We start from the raw sequence: 20,422 nt of genomic DNA, 5'->3' as shown, positions 1-20,422 counted from the left end.
GGGGTGGCGGAGGGAAACTTCAGCAGCTGAGCAGCTGAATAAAAATTGCACCAATGAACCTGACAGACTTTGTAATGTTCTCACTGCTAAGCTGACAGGAGCGCAGACAGAAACAGAGTCGCATGAGAAAAGACAAAGAATTATGTGGGAGCAGTACTTTAGATGGAAAAACAATATGAGTGGAAGTTGGACTAGACTATATGCTGACTGTTTGCAGCAATATGTGAATGTCTACCTTTTGGTCTCAGTCAAAGGATTGCAACTATTTTTTGTTCTTTCTGTTACAGTTAAAACAGATAAACCAAGAAATGGCTGGTTGTGGTGTTGTTCATCCTCAACTAGAGAAGGGATTAAAACAGACTGTTGCCTTTTTGTAATGCAGTGTGGTAAACGAAACATTTTTTAAGCAATCAACTAAAGTAAATTAGTTAATTTTACATATTTTTTCTTTGATCAGTTGGTGTAACACTGAAAACTGTCCTCACCATTCATTAATTGCATTAAATCTAGGAGCCTATGAAACTACAGCAAAATGACTTGATGTACTTTTCTTTCAGTATAAAAAAATTGAAAATTAATGTTAGAGACATATGCAAAAAATAGTTAGTCTCATTATTCCTTCATTTATGCATCATCACATTTTTATTTTTTACATTTACATCCTTAGGGGGAAAAAAATCATAATTTGCTTGAAGTTCAGAAACTTCTAAAGCTGGAATATCCAGGAAAACCCCTATTTTTGCTGCATTTATTGTCTCATTTTTCAATGGTTTTAATTGCATGTAAAGTAACATGCGTGAAAGAGAATTTAGCTTTTTTTTATAAATTTGTCCAAGTTTAACAAATGAATTTTTTTTAATACTTAAAGTTTGCAGAAAAAAAAGATACACTTTTGCATTAACTGACTTTATTTTAAATATTTGGGATGTTCATATTTTTGATTGAGGCGTCATTTAGTCAAAATTAAACATTTCCGACTGCAAAGCTCGACGGTGGATCTGTCATTCTTTGGGCTTTTTGCATAATTCTTCTTCTACTCTAAAGCAGCAAAAGATGGATGACATAGCCTTACCTTAAAATGATTTTAAAAAGTGTTAATCTCAATCACTAGTCCTCATTTCACCATATGCAAAGAAAAAGGTTCATATTTACAAGTATCAACTCACATATAATTCTGTAAAGACCTATTAACACATTTACAGAGTATGATACATCACTGTAAAAAACCCAACAAAAACAAACATGCATTGTATGCATTTACAAACATCAACACCGCATCATAAGACAAGCTTTTGAAGTGCTCCTTTCTGCGGCTCGTTTTCCCTCTCAGTGTAAGTGAATCTGTAGAGTCACATTTCTGCCCTAGAGGAGTAATGGTTTTTCCTTCCCTCCCCTCCCATCGCTCGCCGATCTCGCCGTGCTTCCCTCACTGCTTAGTGGATTTCATTGCCAGAGTGTATCCTGCGCCGTCCCGAACAGCAGGCCACCATGATGACAGAAACAGCTCAACATCGTTGTCCACGGTGTAGCAGAGCTTCGATTTGGAGTGCTGAGCTGCTGAACTGAGGAATGCTCTGGGTTCGTTGGCTCGCTGAGACTCGGAGACGTTGTTGGTTGTTAACTCCAGAACAAACTTGTTGGCTTTGTTGTGTTTGAACAGAATTTAGTAGATCTGTTTGGCGCTTTTATGATGAGGCCTGCGAGCAGAAGTTGGCCCATCTAAATCCCCCACCGCTTTTGCTTTATGAATATTTGCTCTAATATCTTATAAACATGTTTTTTTTTTATTTATTTAGGCTTTCAGTCTGTAATATATCACCAAGATCCAGTTCTGTGAGATCTTGTGATCTTAAAGCATCTTGACATTTCTTATCTTGTAAATATATCTCAAATACTTACTCTGGTCAAATGGTTGATTTCTGATATTTAATAATTTTTTATATAACTCTTTGAAAAATCAGACACACTAGTGACGTTGCTTCCATGCTTCTGTTAAACAGCCCACAATCCATCGCTGAAACAAATACCACATTGCAAAATACCTACATGCAAAGTATCATTTCATGCAAAATTTTATTTACAAAGCTTTCAACAGTCTGGTGTATTTTTTTTATGTATGTCTTTATAGAACGATGAGCTACTATATTGATTTTTAGTGATGAAGATTTACAGTTAGAAACTATTGTCATATCAAACAAGACATTACTGTAATTACTGTGACTAAGATATTTGTGGAGAGGGATTCCTTTTGCTTGTACAGCTAATACCACTTCATTTAACGTGTGTCACCTATAAAACCTATGAAGGATTAGTTAAGCTTATATGACAAAACAGGTTGTGATACCCTTTCCATCTGCCACGAACATGCAAAAAGTAAGACCGAGTGAGTCAATATTTTCGTGAAGTTGACGTTTTTAAGTTTGGGAGCACCATGCCCCCTGGTTCCACCACCGCTAAGCAGAGCTAATCATCTCTTAGTCTTAGCATCACTGTTAGCTTTTCTTTGCCAACGTCAAGATAACAAATGTTTTAAAAAGCACTTTTTAAATAATAATGTTTTGCTCTTGTGTTTCCTTGCCTCCAGGCGTGGCTCCAGAGGTATGGCTACCTACCTCCTGCAGACCCCAGAATGTCCGTGCTGCGTTCTGCCAGAGTCATGCATACTGCTATCGCTGCCATGCAGCGCCGCTATGGCCTAAATGTCACAGGGAATCTGGACAGCAACACTATAGAGTAAGTAATACACGCTTTTAAGCTTCCTGAGCAATGCCTGGGAAGTAATAGAAAGTTTAATTTTGAAATAATAGTCATATTAGTGAAACGACAGTGAAAACTGGATAAAACATTTCAAACGTTTCGATGAGATTTCACATTCAAGTCGGGACGCAAATGATTACCGCACTCCTCGTTCCAGCTGTACTTTGTATTCTGGAGGCGAGGAGGCATTCTGCTAGACACAAAGTTGTCCCGACATAGATTAAGCGAGGTGTTTTAATTTGATCAAACGGACCCTTTGCAAACAGTTCAACTCAGGTGTCAGATCAAAGGATAGAAAGTTCCTCAGTATTAATGCCCAGCAGAGGAAGAAGAAGAAGAGGGACAGTGATTGGTCACTCCTCGTTCAATCAGTCAGACCTCAGGAAATGAGTCACATGTCTTGTCTAAAATAGTGAGAGTAGTGTGAAGTAGAGAGTAAACCCAAATGAAAGTGGCGTTTTAAGCCAGTTATAACTAAAATGGTTTTCATATAAAAACACAAGTCAAAGCCACTGTAAACTAAATGCTGCCTTACCGTTAACTGGGGCATCCTGACTTGACTTTTATTTGTTTCTACCTGCAAACTGCATTCACTGATATTTGTCCTCACCGACGTTGAAATACCGTCTGTGCTACAAAGAGCAAATAAGCTCCGATTGGCCACTGAACTGTAAGATTGCAATCCGGTGGCCAGCGGACGAACATCTGTTCAACCACAAGGCTGAAACAGAGTAAAATATGATAAGCTAACAGTTTGTCTGCTCTTTTCCCCCCCTGCTGCTTCTCTGGCTTGATGTAGCGATAACACCATAAGGTGAGGCACCTCTTGTGTGTCAGTGTGTGTGTATGCAGAGAGGCATTAAATGTGTCTAACTTCAGTAGATTGTGTGCCATCGTTTTTGGGTTGATATGTCCTACCCTGGATTGGACTTTACTCTTGACAGCTTGCACAACTTGGCAAAAATCAGCAAAATGTGTGTTGAGTTTTGACTCGCGGTTCCTGCACCTCCACCCTGCAGGTGGATGAAGAGGCCCAGGTGTGGGGTTCCCGACGAGCTCGGCGGCGCATCCAGATTCAGCGTCAGGAAACGGCGATACGCCCTCACTGGCCAGAAGTGGCAACATAAACATATCACATACAGGTGGGTGGGTTTGGATTTCTCGAGGTGACGTAGAATAAATCTAGCTTTTGTTTGCTTGTTTGTCTTTTTGTTTCTTTCCTTCCCCAAAGTCAGAACCGGCATTTTCCATTTTGTCCTAAGCTGATCCAATGAGTGCATGTCGCTCACTTTTAGAACTATAACACAGAAAGATATTTATATTATGTGTTTTTATTTATGTTATCTGCTGATGTCTTGCTCTCTCTCAAAGCCCGAGTGAACCTCCCACATGATGTAAAAAATACAGTTTCCTTATACATCTGTATTTTATTCTGTATTTTGAATTTTGCTGTCCAAGTTAAAAATTAGTCTGTGATGTGTCTCCAGCTGATTTATCGCTAAATCTCAATCCCTAACCATAACCTGTCTGATTTTTAAACTGAATGTGTTTGGAGAAATAAAAGTGGACATCTTCTGCTTGGTACTTTTAGTAAACATATCAAATTTTCACTTTTTGACCCGGTGCTTATGATCACTCACTGAATGATCTTTGCATCACAATCCTTATACTGCCTTTAAGAACAGATGCACCAATCACATATTAATATCCATATCGGACCCAATATTTAAAAAAATTCTACATCAGGTTTCTGTGACTATGTGCCCAATCCATTACAGCATATCTATGTACTCTAGCTCTATACGTTGTGCTCTTAGCGACGTCATGCTTTATTATTTATTGAACATGATATTTAGAAATTCTAATTGCACTTTCTGAACCATTTGAAAGGTTTGCTGCAGTTTATTTTTGCATGTTTGAGAAAAGTAGTAATATATTTGTAATTCAATACATTTATATCTGTGTTTAAAAAAAAGAAGTAACATTTTAAATCAATGCAGTGCAGATTTTCTGTGTCGGATCGGTGTCGGGCAATACTGAATCTCATATATCGTTAACTATGAAGAGAAAAAAAAAAGAGATGCATCCCTGCTTGTAAGGCAAACTTTGTAACTTGTGTCTCCATCAAATGTCACTGTGAAATCCTCCAACTTATGTATCGAGGGAGCGCCAGCCAAACAGAGCCGACAGCAATTTGAACCCAAAATATACAGAACGGAGGGTCAGCTAATGTTTGAGTTCGCGTAATGCCAAACAGCCACGTCGTTAGGACATCAGTCTGTGAAAGAGCCAGCTTCGTCCCTGCCCGGCCCTAAAACCAAGACAGGAAAGCAGTCTACACGACAAATCTCCGACAATAGAGCTCATCTCCAGTCTCGTAACTCTCAGACGCCCCCTCCTCTCTGACATCCAGCTCCATGAGCAGTAATGTATAGAACAACATGGGTGTAAAATATTGTTGTGTTGATTTAGTGAGGGTCGCTTACCCCCCAGCTCCATGTTTCATCTAATAATCCTCCACAATTGATCTTTGTTTTGTCTTTTTTCTTCCTTCTCCACCTCGAATATCACTGTATAGGCGGTATTGTGCACTCAATCTAATCTGTGCACCACAACCTACAGCCCGTGTGGAACTGTACATCACAGATGGCACAACTGCCCACGTTCTCTTCTCTTTATTTATTTATTTATTTTTTTTGTGAGACTCAGGTGGGACCGGGTTTAAAATTAGTCCAGCGAGCGAGCACCACATCTGCGTCGTTGCCCAAATGAAAGGAAGCAAATGAGCGAGGCTTGATGAAGAGCGGAGGAGTGTAAAAATGAGGAGGGAGGAAAGCGTGGAGGAGAAGCAGCTGCAGAAAGAAAGGCATTTAGGAGAGGAAGGATGAGGAAGAAATCCTGGTGGAAGGCCAAAGAGGGCTCTCTGAAGCCGAGGAGTTATGTAATAAGTTTGAAGGATCTTTAATCTGCGAGGCTGCACGTATGTCCGCTGGTGTGCTGCTGCTGTACGCGGACGAAAGTTGGTCGCCGGACGTGCCTGCAGCTGCTCTTTTTTTCTCTCTCTTTTTTTTTTTTTTGTATCTCCAATTGGTGTAAAGGGCAATGCGGCAGATTCATCTTCCAATTCCTTTAATCTCTTAAAACTTCCAGAATTTCATGTAACAACTTTGTAAAAATCTTCCCGATCGTAATAAATCTCCTGCTACAGTTCCTAACGAAAGCGTTCATGCCCTTAAAATTTTGCGATGTTGTCACATAACCACAGCTTTGGACGTATTTTGTTGGGGATTTAATTTGATCGATCAACACCAAGCAGCAACGTATCGAAGCTCAGACGGCAGGGCTGAAACGTGTCAATTGTGATGAATCGATTAATAAAATAGTTAACTAATTTAGTGATTGATTAATCATCATCAACTGGAGAATACAGACTCAAAAAAGGGTATTTACCAAAAGAAGGTCATGCTAAGCCAAAACTGTACAAAAAATATCGACAATTTGCATTTAAGATAAAAAAGAAAATAGAAAAGCTGGTAGCTTTACCTGGTTCAAATTCAGTAAAAGCAAAAATGTCAGATTAAGCATCCTTTGCTGTTCAAATATTTATAGGAAAATTAAAATAATACTCAACAGACCGTCCTGAAACATACTGATTTTGATTTCAGTTTTTTCCAAGCCTGGACAAGAAAGCAAAAGGAAAATTAGGTTATGAACAAATTTATTATTTTGTTCCCAGACTTCATTTTATATGCTTAAAGTTGAGTCCTTCCTTCCTATTTCTGTTTTGTTTTTGTTTTTTACAGGATACTTAAAGCCTCCTTCCCACCGTCATAAATTCATAGTGGACTTAAGTAAACAACCGAATACCAGGGAAAGTTAATTCTGGAAAAGCACAGATTTTTGTCATGATTTTTGTCATGAAAATTTGTGAGCGGTCCATAAACACTCGAAGAGGAATACCCCCAAAGGATTTCCAAAACAGTGGTGCCACGAAGTCTTGGCTCCATGCGACTAAATTTAAATGCATGCCACAGTTTTTGGATTATGAATTGTCGATCATTTTTGAAAGCCGTGTTTCATTTTGTGTCCGCCTTCAAAATGAAAGGCTGTGTGTGTTTCTTCATCACATAGAAGATGTGTACAACCTGGTGACGTTTGTGGTTGTAATGTTAAACATGGCTGTTTTTAATCGACTTGTCACCTGTTTTTATGTTATTTTTTTCTATAATCTTCTCAAAAAATGAACCAAAAGTCGGAACAAAGAGAAATATTAGACCCCGCTAAGATACTCCCCATGTTGACGGTTGCATGGAAGCAATTTTCCTTCATATAGTCTCCCCTCCCAAAACTTCCCTCTTTCTGTTTCCGACTCTTAGGCTTAAAATAATCTTAAATAACATTGCTGGCATTTGGAAAGCATAACAAATGCATGATCGCCCCAGGTGTGTGCCAGTTTCTACGTAGCCACATACAGGAGTCTCTGTGTGGAGGCACTAATTAGCTTTGGCCTCCCCGCCGCTCTCCCTGCGTGCAGGTGCTATTACAGCACATGTGTTGCATCCGGAAGCATCACCACTTTGCACCGTGGAGTTTTAATATCCTTTATGGGCCCGACAGAGTCTGGGAATCTTCTCATTTATTGTTGTGCAGCTTCTCTCCACGTGTTGTTCTCTCTTTATCCGCCGTGCCCTTATGAAAGGACGAGCATGCAGCGAGTTGGGTCACCGGCTCAAATGAAATCTGCTTTTTAGTTTTTTTAGTCCTCAAGGGTCTGCAGTTGCTGTTGCTGTTAAGAGCTCTTAAACATAACAAGTCATGTGTTTGTGGAGAGCACCAAGGTGCTAAAAAGAAAAAAGAGCTTTTCATTAATTTCATCTCAGAAAACGCACTTGTACGTTTTACCACGTCTGTCGCAGTCAGGTGGTGTCGGTTTGGAGAGCATTTCATGTACTCATCACACTTGTGTTTTTGTTTGCTTGAAGATCCTCCATTAAAAGACAAAGCGGACGTTTGTTCGGAGTCCCCATGTGGTCTGAATCAGGCGGGGATGATTTGCAGATGCTCTAACCAGCAAACACTTGTGCCTGTAAAGTTTAAGGTGTTTGTCTTGGCCCTTTTCATTTAGCACCTTTGCAGTTTTTTTGATCGTTTCATCGCTAATAATCAGTCATGTGCCTATTTATATCTAACAGTGATTATTATTATAATTTTTTTTTCTTTTTCATCCATGCCTGGACAAAATCATCTTAAAGGTCTTTCAGACTTAAATTAGTTTGATCCTGGGTGTTTAACAAAGGTTGACGTATGAGATTTTTACAATTATTTAATGATTGAGTTATAATTCATAATAAACATAAAGCTACCAAGAGAAATATGTTGTGTTGGGTCGCTTCTGTTGTCATGGCAACCCGGTAGCTCATAGCTATTGTGCGTTCGCTGATCAAGAAAAAGAAACGCGGTTTTGTTTTCAATCACCTGACCAAGCTTAAAACTTGTCAGTTCTACTCTCTCTGCGTTGTTGCTGCTGCCGTATCACAGATTTCCTGACTGAATGCCAACATTACTTATACTGGTTTTGCTGTGAAAAAAAATCCAGTGGCCTCGTTCTCTGTAATCACTCTAAAAACGATGCCACAGAAGCGGAAGTGTGTGTCCTGTCCTGGACGACAGTGGTGATAACCTCAGGCTGGCGAATGACACACGTGCACCCATGAATGACGTCTGTATCGACATTACTCAATATGCATACAGACACTGCTACACCCCTATTGTCTAGTTATGCTAAACCTTAACTTCAATGTCTCTATGGCATAAAAAAAAAAAAAAACTGAGTTAGAAATGTGAAACATTTAAGTACGTAGTCAGGATGAAAACGATTCTTTCCTTCGTATGTTCTCTAATAAGTGACAGGTAATCATGCAAATAATTAAATGTCTGAGTTAATGTTTGCTACTTGAGATCAGTTGTAAGTTAAGAAAAGCAGAAGTGTCTGATTTGAAGGATCTTCTCACAGGTTTGAAAGAAGACAGAAGCAACAGAGTCTAGATTTTTGTAACTGTATATCTGGCTTTTTTTTTTTTTTTGCATTTGAATATTTACCTAATAATTTGTTTGATGATGTGAGGATGTTTCTATGCGAGGGTACCCGTTTTGAAAAATGAATATTTTAAATAAGCTCATCATTTGGATGTAGCAATTAGGGCATTTTCAGAGGACAGTGCCGCTGATTCATCCCTGTGCTTTTTCGAGTTAATAATCCGCCTTGGTTCCATCTCTAAAAATTCCTATTTAGAGATGCAGCCAAGAGGAGAGCGTCAGCTAACACGAATTGCAAATACTCAGCATGTAAATGTGCCTTCCAGCGGTAGACAAAGACTTTTCTGATAATATTTACTGCTATCATGGGAAATGACAGCTTGACAGGCAAACATAGACACTGCGAAGAGTTGGGGGAAAAAAAATGGGAACAAAAGCAAGGAGGTGGCAGAGTGTACACAAAGAAGACATGTGGGAAGGAAAGAGAAAAACGGCGAGATCTCGAATGAACTCGAGAGGCTGTAACGTGAAGACGATGGCGGGAGAAAGCATCTGGCTGTTTAGCTGAATGCTTTATTATCCCTGCTGTGCTTATCGGCTGAACATCAGCCATCCTGCTTTCCCCCAGACGTCCGCCATGTGACAGACACAAACCAGGCCTGTGATGTAAACCACGACTATCCATACGTTGGGAGAAAAAGAAACGACAAAAAAAACAATTTAATAGAGCATGACATTGGGATATTTTCGCAGCGAATAAACTGGTGAGAACTTTTTCCTGATTGCCTAAACCAGACTGGAGCTCTCAGCAGGCAGTGGGCTGTTGATAATCCTTAATTAGAAAATAAATTCCAGTGGCAGGAAATTGTCTCATCCTTAGCACACCTGCAGCAGCTCAAAGCCAGCAGGGGAGAGCTCAGCTGCGTTCTTTCACAAATCGCTCCATTTAGCTCTCTGCTGGCGAGCCGGATGAGCGTAAAATAGCACCAAGCAGGGATAACGACAGTGCTTATTTATTTATTTATTTTTAGATTCTTCTGGATCATGAGACGAAGTTGAAGTACAGGGGCATTGAGAAGCACCGGTGTTCTTCCTTGGTCCTTGTCCGATGATAAAGTGTTAGAAATGCGCATCTTAGCTTTGAGTTTTGTTTTTACATCATCTTTTCTCTTTCACTCGTGTTTGCGACTCTGCATTGCTGACCGCAGTACAAGACCGAACTGCTTCGAACTACGTAACCCTCCGTAAGAGAGAAGCTCTTAGGTCAAGACAGGTCTTGCGATTAAACTGCACTATGTAAGATTAATGAGTTAAACTTTTTAGATTAATTGCATTCATTAACACGTAAAAGTTGACAGCCCTTGTGGGAAAAAAAACATGGTTGCAGTATTTTTGTATCGATTTATTTATTTTTTTTTAATTCTCATGGGACATAATTGGCATTTTTCTTTCAGTTTCTTCAAAATGTCTGTCTTTAGTTTTGCTACATCGGAATTTTTTTAAAAACCAGGACATACCTTATTCCAGTAACCTAGCCCAGTGGAAGCATGATTCTAACATTGTAGTGTCTCTTATGTTAACTTCTTGGGTTTTTATTTCATGTCTCGGCAGCATAAAGAACGTGACACCCAAAGTGGGTGCCGACGAGACCCACGACGCCATTCGGCGAGCCTTTGACGTGTGGCAGAGCGTGACGCCGCTGCGCTTCGAGGCCGTGCCCTACAGCGAGCTGGAGAGGACCAAGAAAGACGTGGACATCACCATCATCTTTGCTTCGGGTTTCCATGGCGACAGCTCCCCCTTTGACGGAGAGGGCGGCTTTCTAGCCCACGCTTACTTTCCGGGGCCTGGAATAGGAGGAGACACACACTTTGACTCTGATGAACCGTGGACGCTGGGAAACCCAAACCATGACGGTAGGCAGTGTTGGAATTTCATTTACATCAAATAATTCACCTGGATTTTATACCAAATGTTAGTTGTATATCACAATCTTTTCAAAAATATGTAAATTTAGAAATAGGATCCATTGACTGAAACATTAAGTTGGATTTGCCCTGATCTGAGTAGGGCCAGTTTTTACAAACATTAAGCACATTATGTGGCGATAACGATACTTTATCGTTCGGAATGTGTCACTGCTGGAAGAAAATTCAGTTACCATTTTTTGTTTAACATGTTCAATCAAACTCCAAGAAAACAGGGGAGAACAAGACTTCCAGCACATAACAGGAAGGCTGAATTTACTGCAGAAAATGTGTTTTATGTTATTCTTTTGTTTCAATCTTTGTCTGCCTGGAACATTTTGGAAGCTCAGAGTTAAGACAAAAAGAAGAAACACTTTTTCAAAAAACACATGAAAACTCATGGATAACTCATGGTAGCTGATATAACTCATGCTAACTGCTAATTTGAGATGCTCTTAATGTGAAAAATGATTGACCACTCAAGCTTAAAGTTAAAAAAAAGTATTTTTAATTTTTTATTGCAACTTATATTTGAATAAAACGACGACGGTGAAAGACAGAAATGTGAAAGAAAAACCCTGAGAAATGTATCTCTGTTCTAAATCCAGTTTTGTGTGGTCTGATTGCTCCCGTGGGGTTTGAAGCTTTGCTGTATCGCCTGATGCTGTTGCAGGGGGTAGGTCTTCTGCTGAACTTTGGTTGCGGAGGTCTGTTTTGTTGAGGCACTTCCTCTGCTGAGCTAAACTTATTACCTCTGACTGTATGCTGACCTCAAACCTCTGCCCTGACCAACTGGTTGTCTTCAGAGCATTTCAGCTTGTCAGGGAGCCTTAGCAGAGGTCTGGATAGCAGGTTGAGCAGCTTGTTGTGGCTTGAACTCCAGCAGATCTCTGGATCAGTGTGTGAATCTATGCAAACTGTGCCACATCACTCAAAAGCACAAGAACATCCAATGTTTAATGTCTCACTTCCATTTTAAAGTTAAAACTCTTTCAGATTTTTAGAACAGTTTGTTTCTAATTATGTCTTTGTGAGATTATGGAAGCCATCCTTATCCACAGTCCACAGGCAAGGGAAGGAGACGCAAGATCACTACCGAGTCAAAACTGTGATGGAGCTGTCAGTCATAAGGCCAGAAGTTGAAAAGGAGAAAAAAAACAAAAACGGATGAATTGTCTAGCAGAAAGCAGCAGGGATAACAGAGAATGTAAGAGATGATGAGAGACAATGGCAGAGTATCTCTAGACAAATATTGGAGCTTGAAGAGCTCACAGGAGAGACAGCCGGAGAGGGGAAGACTGAGCGAGCTGCATAGTGGGGAGTAAAAATATTTGACGATCAGAGCAGAGATGAGAGGGGAGCTGTTGAATACAAGGCAGTGGAATTAGAAGTGAGGAACTTGACAGAATTTTAAACACAAGGGCAAGATGTTTATGCAAGGATTTTAAATGGACTGATCACACTGACTGTTATCAGTAGAGCACATTAATGTTGCAAATAAAGCCAATGCGGTAGGGGTCAATCTTATTTCACCAATTACTCATACGGTATGGTCATTTCTGTAGGTAAATGAGACCTACCTCATTTACCAGAGGTGCAATTCAGACCATTAAGGTAAAGATGACTCACAATCAACACATCCCACTTACTGAGCATCGGACTAGAATCAAACAGGGAGAATTCAGTCTATTCTCTGACAATTGTTCTTCAAAACTATCTACTCTGCTCTCCGACTGCTCAACTTCTCGAAGTTGGGTGGTCAGAGCAAGACAACAAACGCGCCCGTGAAATATGACCAATCACACCATGGTTGTGAATGCAAAGTGAGGCGAAGGGTTCGGCAGACGACTTGAAGCATAGAACAAAATGACGTGATTTTCATCACCCAACTGCGACAATGACAACCTTAACTCTTTAGCATCTGAGATGATGTAAGCTAGCAAGCTAAATGCGATGTTGATGACTTCACAGCCGTAGCACCATTTATAAAATGTAATTTGATGGCTGTTAGTCCGTGTTTTCTTCTGCGACAAACAAGCTTTAACCTCAAAGTAAAAAAGGAGTTGCTTCTAATTTCAGCCAAAGCAAAGCTCACACACCATACAGAGTGTATTGTGTTGCTTTCAGCTCTGTGGATGTCTTTTAGGAGGGAGAAGCAGCAGCAATCGTCGAGAGCTAAGACTCACTCCCTGCATTCCTTTCAGTGCAATCCAACAAACACACAGTCAACCTCTCTTCCAGCCTTCCTATGCAATATTAATACAGAGCTGCTACAGCCTACTCTCTTGTGAAAACATCCCATAATGCATGCAGTTCTGTTATGCCTGGCCTCCATTGCCAAATGCGAACATGCTCTTGCTCTATCCTCACTGTTCACTGTAGCATATAGTCATTTTCCTAGTAACCAGTGTTGCATAGAGAAGCTGATTATAACAGGGTTTCATGTGCCAGGAATCTGATACAGATATTAGGTTTTACTGCTAGATTTTTATTTATTTATTTTTTTTTTTTTTTTTGGCACTGCAGTAGTAGTTTTCCAGCTACAAGGTTTTCATTCAACCACCTTTCTCTTTTGCTCACTTAATCCTTTAAAATTTTCATGTAAGATTTTGCTTTTGTGTTTAGATTTTATAAAACCTTAAAGTAAAAGTGATGAATAAATCAACAATATAGGATGTCGGGGTAGGGGAGGTTCACTCAAACACTTTATTTATAATAAAACAAACATCAAATTTCCAAAAAAGTGTCTGAATGCGTGATATTAATTAGAATTAATGAATGAAACATCAACACTATTCCAGCTATTATCCTTATATAGAAATGCATTCTTGCTCCCTATTTAAAGCTGTGATTAAAGCTAATGATGGAGTGGTATTACCGCACCAAAAGAAGCTCTGCAATTTGCATACTGAAAACTGAACAGAGGAAGCAATAATTAGTGATTGGGCTTTGCAATCAAAGCACTTAACATTCCATCCGTATTTACTCGCTCACGCAAACTTGCGCACAAACAACCACGCGCGCGCATTCTGCATTTGTTCCTTTTATGCTGTAATTTATAGAAATGCTCCTCTGTCGTCCACTCCGAAGCTGCAGAACAGATGAAGGAGAGCGCTTGGCTCAACGCCCAAGGCCAAGGACGCTTTGATATGAAGTCAAAGATCAAAGTGCCTTCAGGTTGGACAGCCGCTGCATCAGCCTTCAGCTTATGCTTAAGGCTTATGCTTAAATATGCTGGGTAATTTAAAAAATATATCAAACTCAAAGTTGTGTAAGAATGAAGATTAGATGCTTGTTTCTAGTTGGCTTTTCGTAGACCTTGTAGTAGGTAAAGTAACCAGAGCAGTTTTAAAAAGAGAAGGTTTTAAAATAGCCAGAAATTCACACCATGATGTTTCTATGATGCAAAGTGGGTTTTTTTTTATGAAGATGTTAACAAAAGGGTCAATGAGACTGAAGGTTTCTGCAGCTGTAGAGAAAATATAAAGGTCAATAAGTCACTACTTTGTTCCATTTTGCTTCTTTTTTTACAGCTGCAATGATACCATTACTCACCCATGGACCTAAACTGATGTCTCTCACTTAAATGTTCTTTGTAGTTCAGTTATTTTTATAAATGACAAAGTTAATTGTCAGAAAATTCTTGAATAACAGCAATCATTTAATTTAATGCCATATTGCATTACACTGTGTACGACAGTCAGTTATTTTGGGTTCTGATCCCCAAGACGTTATTATGACCCCTGATCGGATTTATGTAAATAATTTAGTCAATCTGATAATAGATTTATTGGACTTTTAAAAACCCCATGTCCTTACAGTAATCTATTTTCAAAACACATAAAGATATTTTGAATTGTCAGTTGCCAAACATTCGCCAAGCAAGTTCAAGTTTAGACATTATCTCTACAAAGCATTCATTGCAGAAATAGCACCATTTTTACACTAAAAAGGATAGAAAAATTATCAATACCACAAAGTTCAAAGTTTCCCCCAAAAAACCTGCTAAGCCCAGTGGTTGGGTGCTAAGGCAGTCATTCATCCAGCAGCCTATCGTGTTGTTGAGTTAAAAAATGTTCAAAGTTGACAGAAAATTTGCAAATATCACTTGATGATTATGTATTATTGAAAGATTGGAAGATTAACACCTGAACACCAATTATAAAATCTTAAAAAAAGCTAACATTTTAAAAAGTCTTAAATAAATAAAGCAATGTTTAGTCTGGTGGGGGCTAAAGTAAAGCCTGGGGGCCCGCCAGACTTATGAAACACTGGAGGAAACCTTGGAGTTATACATTGACAATATTTAAAATGACCAATGCATCACGTCTGCTAGGCCTTTCTGTTGGAGTCATATAACTTCATTCAGAATATTACAGAAACTACTTTGAGTTGGTGGTTGTCAAAACAGGTATGAAACTTTAAAGGCACAAAAACACAAAAATGACCAGTTAACAGTTTGGATAATACACTACGTCCCCTCCCCCACCCGCTGCTGGACTTCAGGCACTTCTGCCTCACTCAGGAGAAAGACAAACATATCTGTTTTTGAGTATTTCCAGTCACGAAACATATGAACTGTCAAAGAGTGGAAACTTAAAGAGTGACTCTTATCAAGGAAGCTTTAATGTTTCAGAACTTTACAGACAGCGATAAACAGCATTCGCACTAAGCAGGCAACACACAGCTACAGCCGACAGAGCTGTTGAGCTTAAAAATTTCTACCAGCCGCATAAGTAATTATTTTCCATTCTAAAAATAAATATATTTCCTGCTTTTAGATGTTTTTCATGATAGCTCTGTTTCATCCCATGCTTCCCCTCTGTCAGTATGGGAGCTCTGTAGGTAACAGCTGGGTGTGATGTAATTTTAGCTCAGAGCAGCACACAGTCTCTGTCTCTCCCTCATGTTTCTTTCAGTCTCGTTTCCCTCGTTTTTTTTGTTTTTTTTTAGATACACACAGGAGATGAGTTGCTGCCCAGCAAGCCTCCCCCCATGTCTGTCCTTCCTAATCCCACGTGCTCTGTTGTCAAGAAGGATCAGTCGACATGGTGTCCGTTGCCAACGTCGCGTCGTAGATGCTGTGCTTGATTGTGATGTCACTAGTGCACACTAGAGGATTATTTCCTGTCTGCACGGAGATAAACAAATGCACGCACGTCCCAAAGAAGCGCGCACACACACGCAGGTCCCAGAGCGCTGTTTTCTCTGCACCTTCCCCTCACGCTGAGGCATTTTGAGGATAGGGGATTAAGCCAAAGTTACATGCAAAGGGATTTTTAGCACACAGCGCAGGATGATGCGTGTAGTTATTAGGATTAACTAATGGCATTCTCAGAGACTTGGATATGTTGAGCAACAGAAACCGCCTGCCGCACGTTCAGAGGATAAAGGCACCAAAAAAGGCAATGACAGAGAAATGCTCTGATCAAAGAAAATTGCATTTCTATGCATGTTTTTCTCGAGCTTTACGTAATTGCAAATTAAATATTTTGGGTAATTTTACAGGGAAATGATTAAATGAGAACATGCTCGGTGGATTAATTAATAATGAGTACCAGCTGTAGTCTTTTGATGCATGTAAACATAACATAGCTGCTGCTGAGCATCTGTCAAGACTCTACTTCCAGCAATTCATCAGCTGTGTCGGCTAATAACATCTTATTAGATTTAAAGGACCACTTACTTTTTTTTTTCTTTCGTAACTGCAACGGTGGCATTATATGTGTGTGTCAGAGCTGAGAAAAGATCTAAACACTCCAAGGAGCTGAACCCAACGTTCAGTCAGCCGTGTGTGTTTTCTTCCCCGCTTTACACTGATTGCTCTCATCTATGCTGTGCGTGCGTGCGTGCGTGCGTGCGTGCGTGCGTGCGTGCGTGCGTGCGTGCGTGCGTGCGTGCGTGTAGGGGTCTGGGAGTCAAGAGTCATGGGTGACAGCCAACTTCATGATCACATCACTCATGCCAAACAGCAACCTCAGACGCCTTTATGTGTGTGAAAGCAGATTTTCAGACGTCTTTTCTTCATTGAGGCTCGCTGATGAATTTTCAGCTTCTGCTTTCTGCCTTTTTGCTTGCTTGCTAAAAAGATTGAATGAACTTTTGGTGTGAGTTTGGAGTCGGGAGAAGAGGCTGTACATGATCAGTACATACAGCAAATGAAGAACGATTTCCAGTGTTTCATTTGCGATTCACTGTTAGCATCTCATTAAACCGTAAGCATGTTTTAATATAGTAGCTTAAATCATTTTCCATGTAACAATTACAGCAAAACAGGTTTGTGAAAGAAGGAAATGTGTTACTTGTGCTACTACAAAAAAGGAGGACCAACAGAGTCAGCATAGTCAGTGCAATGTAGTTGTAATGTAGCAATGTTGCAATGTAGTTTTTTTATTATTATTTTGCATTTTTGAGCAGCTTTCTTCGAGGATTTTTTTCACTAAGCAATTCAACTCATTTCAGTTTATGCAACGTCGATCCACAACAAAATCAAGACATGACGAACATGTCCAGATTATACCAAATTATATACATTCAATCGATTGAAAGTCCAATTCAGATGAAACCATTTCGATTCAGTCTAACAATATCAGATTTTAGAGCCATAAAATCCGACATATTGGTCCCAGAAACCAATCCTGGACTCTGTTTGAGTTTGCTGCAACTATTTGGTGATTAAGAAATCAGGAATATGTTGTATGAAAGCAAACAAAAAGTACCCTGAGTTAATCCCAGCAACATCTCCAAGAAAGGGGTATTAAACTTCCTAGCAAGCAAGATTTAATGACTTAAATCTTTATATTTAACCCTTACTTATGAGTTGGAGGTTCGGAAAAAAGGCTTACTTTTTTTTTTCCTCAATTTTCAACCTTATCATTAAGATCATCAGTATCATTACTGCTTTATTGTTGTCTCCTTAGGGAAACTTTCCTTGCAGCAAGGTGGGAAAAAAACTACAAAAATCACACAACATTGGCAAATCAGTAAAAAGTCTATGAAATACTCATCAATAAAACAAACTAAATAATAACATTATGCCTCCTGATTGCATTTAAAATGTATCTAATATTATACATGTACAGTTTGATAACCATCTTAGAGATGCTGCCACTGATTTATTTTTTTTATTTTGTGCAACATGGAAACGCCTTATTTATACTGTAAATATACTTCACAAAACACTGTTGCCCGGCGCACAAGCTTTGTCTGCACTGATGAAAATTTAGTGCCACAGACTGGCAGCAATCTGAACTTTTTTTTTATTAGTTTCGCTAATATTTATTTTACATGTTTATTGGGTGTTTACTCTTTTGGCCCAAAGCAGTCAGGAAATCCTGGATATATCGAGTTAGTGCAAGACTCCACTCCAAAATCACTCCAAAAACTGTGTTGAAAATGTATCTTCTTTTAATTTTATTTAATAAAAGCCAATTAGTCATAAAACATAGAGAGTAGTTTTATCAAATGTTTTTGTCACTTTAAGTGTACTAAAACGTTTGCTCCGTCATGCTGGAATAAAGCGCACAACGTTGCAAACAAAATGCAACGCCATGTCCTTTGTTAGCGTCCACACATTCAGCAAAAGCAACATCAAAAAAAAAAGATGCTCGATGCTCCCTGCAGCTTCTGAAGCTTTTCAGAACGCTTCAACTATTGCTTTTAGAGGCTCAGTGGAATCGCTCTGAGGGATCAATAGATGGATGGATGGATGGATGGATGGAAGATTAAATGTATAGGCTACAATAAGGGGGAGAGATTTAATAGAGTAAGAGGATGGAGAATAATTGCTTGAAACATCACAGCATGAAAGAAATTGGGATGCTGAGGCAGAAGTGCTGGAGGGCAGGAAGGAGAGGATTGTGGAGGGATTTAGTGGGAACTGGGGATGAGGCAGAAACAAAGGACTGGAACTGGACATGGAGATGATTGGATTGACCGTTTTTTATTATTTTTTTATGTTTTTTTTTTTTGTTTTTTTTATTCCTGCTAGTCACAAAAGGTAAACAAACCAGCACTGATCTGTGCGATATCACAAGGTTATTGTTGTGCATGAGGCGTGTTGTTTTTACGCGAAACCAAAGCAAATCATGTAGGAACAGATAAACTGGTTTTTATTCCAACTTCCAGACTTTTTTTTTTAATGTACAGAAATAACTCTGCACCGCAAAAATAAATCATCATCACTTACATACTGTGACTACACACAAGCATCAGGGTTCACCCGAGGAGGTGGTTTTAAGACCCGGTTATGTCTGGAAGGTTCTCCGTCAGAGGAAACGATGTAGCATCCCGTACACAGAAAATGAGAGATTTTTTTTTTTTACAGGCTTTTTTATGTTCCTCACCCGTGCTTGCAAAATGAACCAAAGAGGTTAGAAAAACAAGTAGTCGCCATCTGGAGAAAAGGGAGAAAGGAATAATTTATGTTTCCAGGTAGCAGGATTGGACGGCAGAAGCTGGGTTGCCGGGGCACCAGACAAGAGTCGGGATTGGCCGCGGCGAGGAGGCCGGAACAACATCGACTTTCATCAGCTGATTGATTGATGGTCGCAGGAGGAAGCTCGTCTCCCCAGACGTCGATTGGCAGAACGGTTTATCATTGATGTCCAATCCCCTTACTAGACATTCAAAGCAGCTGTCATTTTAGGATGTTGTTTTTTTTGTTTTTTTTTAGCCTCCCAACAATGAAAGGGGATCAATTTTCGGTTTCTCAGCAGGGCACATATTCCGCGGAGCCGGCTCTGTGGAGTTGAGAAATAAAAAGAAATCAAGGAGAGGGACAGAGAGGAGTGCAGAGGAAATGAGAGATACTAGAGTACGGGAGAGTACAAGAGAGGAAAGATAAAGAGTTGTTGAGAAATAGAGGAGCATATGGTGTCCTTGCAGGTTTATTTTTAGTTTGCTTCTCCTACTGAGCGATGAGGAGGCAGCAGTGCACTCTGTCTTTTCCTTCCTGTTTCTGTTTTTCTGTTATTCCTCACTCCGCCTTGCTTCACATCTTCTCTCCCCGAGCTTAGATGAAATTACATTTGATACCCCTCAGTCATTTTTTAAAACTGTCACAATTAAAACTTAAATGCTGCCTGACCAGATTTGATCACCAAACAGCTACAAAATGTATTTCTGTAAACTTGATTTTGAGTGAGTGAGTGAGTTTATTGTTGAATTTGTTCATTTATGTTTATTTTTATTGATTTTATGACTTATAATCAATTAAAAACTTCGTTTTGTTACTCAGAAAAACTGAAATTAACTTTTTTAATTAAAAGAAATGTCAACAACTGAAAAATATGATTGATTGATTGATTGATTGATTGATTGATTGATTGAACCACTCAATCAATCCCAAAACTTTAAATGAGCTTTACTTCACTACTGTTTCAAAGCTGCCTTTTCTTTTCCAAGCTGCCTTTTTCATTCCCATTGTTTTTTTCCTTCCACTTAACTTTTAATCATTTAGTACAAAATGTCAGATTTTCATTACCCATAATCTATAATCATCAGAAATAACAGCAACCTATGTATGAGCAGCACACATAGGTGCTGTATGTGCACCTATGTGCTGTATATAGAGTTCATATATGCAAGGCATATATAGAGTTCATATGCAATGCATATGAACTCTATATGCCTTGCACTAGTTGAATTGAAACTGAAATATA

The 20,422-nt window shown here is 39.4% G+C and overlaps 1 protein-coding gene across 2 annotated transcripts in view; it reads left to right on the top strand.

The window, feature by feature from the left end:
• Positions 1–20,422, top strand: part of mmp16a (matrix metallopeptidase 16a (membrane-inserted)) — a 78,635-nt gene that overhangs the window by 15,492 nt on the left and 42,721 nt on the right. The window contains exons 2-5 of one of the 2 annotated variants that reach the window (XM_008438393.2): positions 2,585–2,733; positions 3,557–3,571; positions 3,777–3,899; positions 10,405–10,709. In XM_008438393.2, coding sequence (XP_008436615.1) covers positions 2,585–2,733; positions 3,557–3,571; positions 3,777–3,899; positions 10,405–10,709 — 592 coding nt within the window. The remainder of the gene's footprint in view (positions 1–2,584; positions 2,734–3,556; positions 3,572–3,776; positions 3,900–10,404; positions 10,710–20,422) is intronic. The other variant, XM_008438394.2, reaches the window with a different exon arrangement.

Source organism: Poecilia reticulata, linkage group LG20 (genome assembly GCF_000633615.1).
Source record: "Poecilia reticulata strain Guanapo linkage group LG20, Guppy_female_1.0+MT, whole genome shotgun sequence".
NCBI lineage: Eukaryota > Metazoa > Chordata > Actinopteri > Cyprinodontiformes > Poeciliidae > Poecilia > Poecilia reticulata.
The sequence above is the reverse complement of the archived record's forward strand: the minus strand, read 5'-3'. Positions and strand labels throughout refer to the sequence as shown.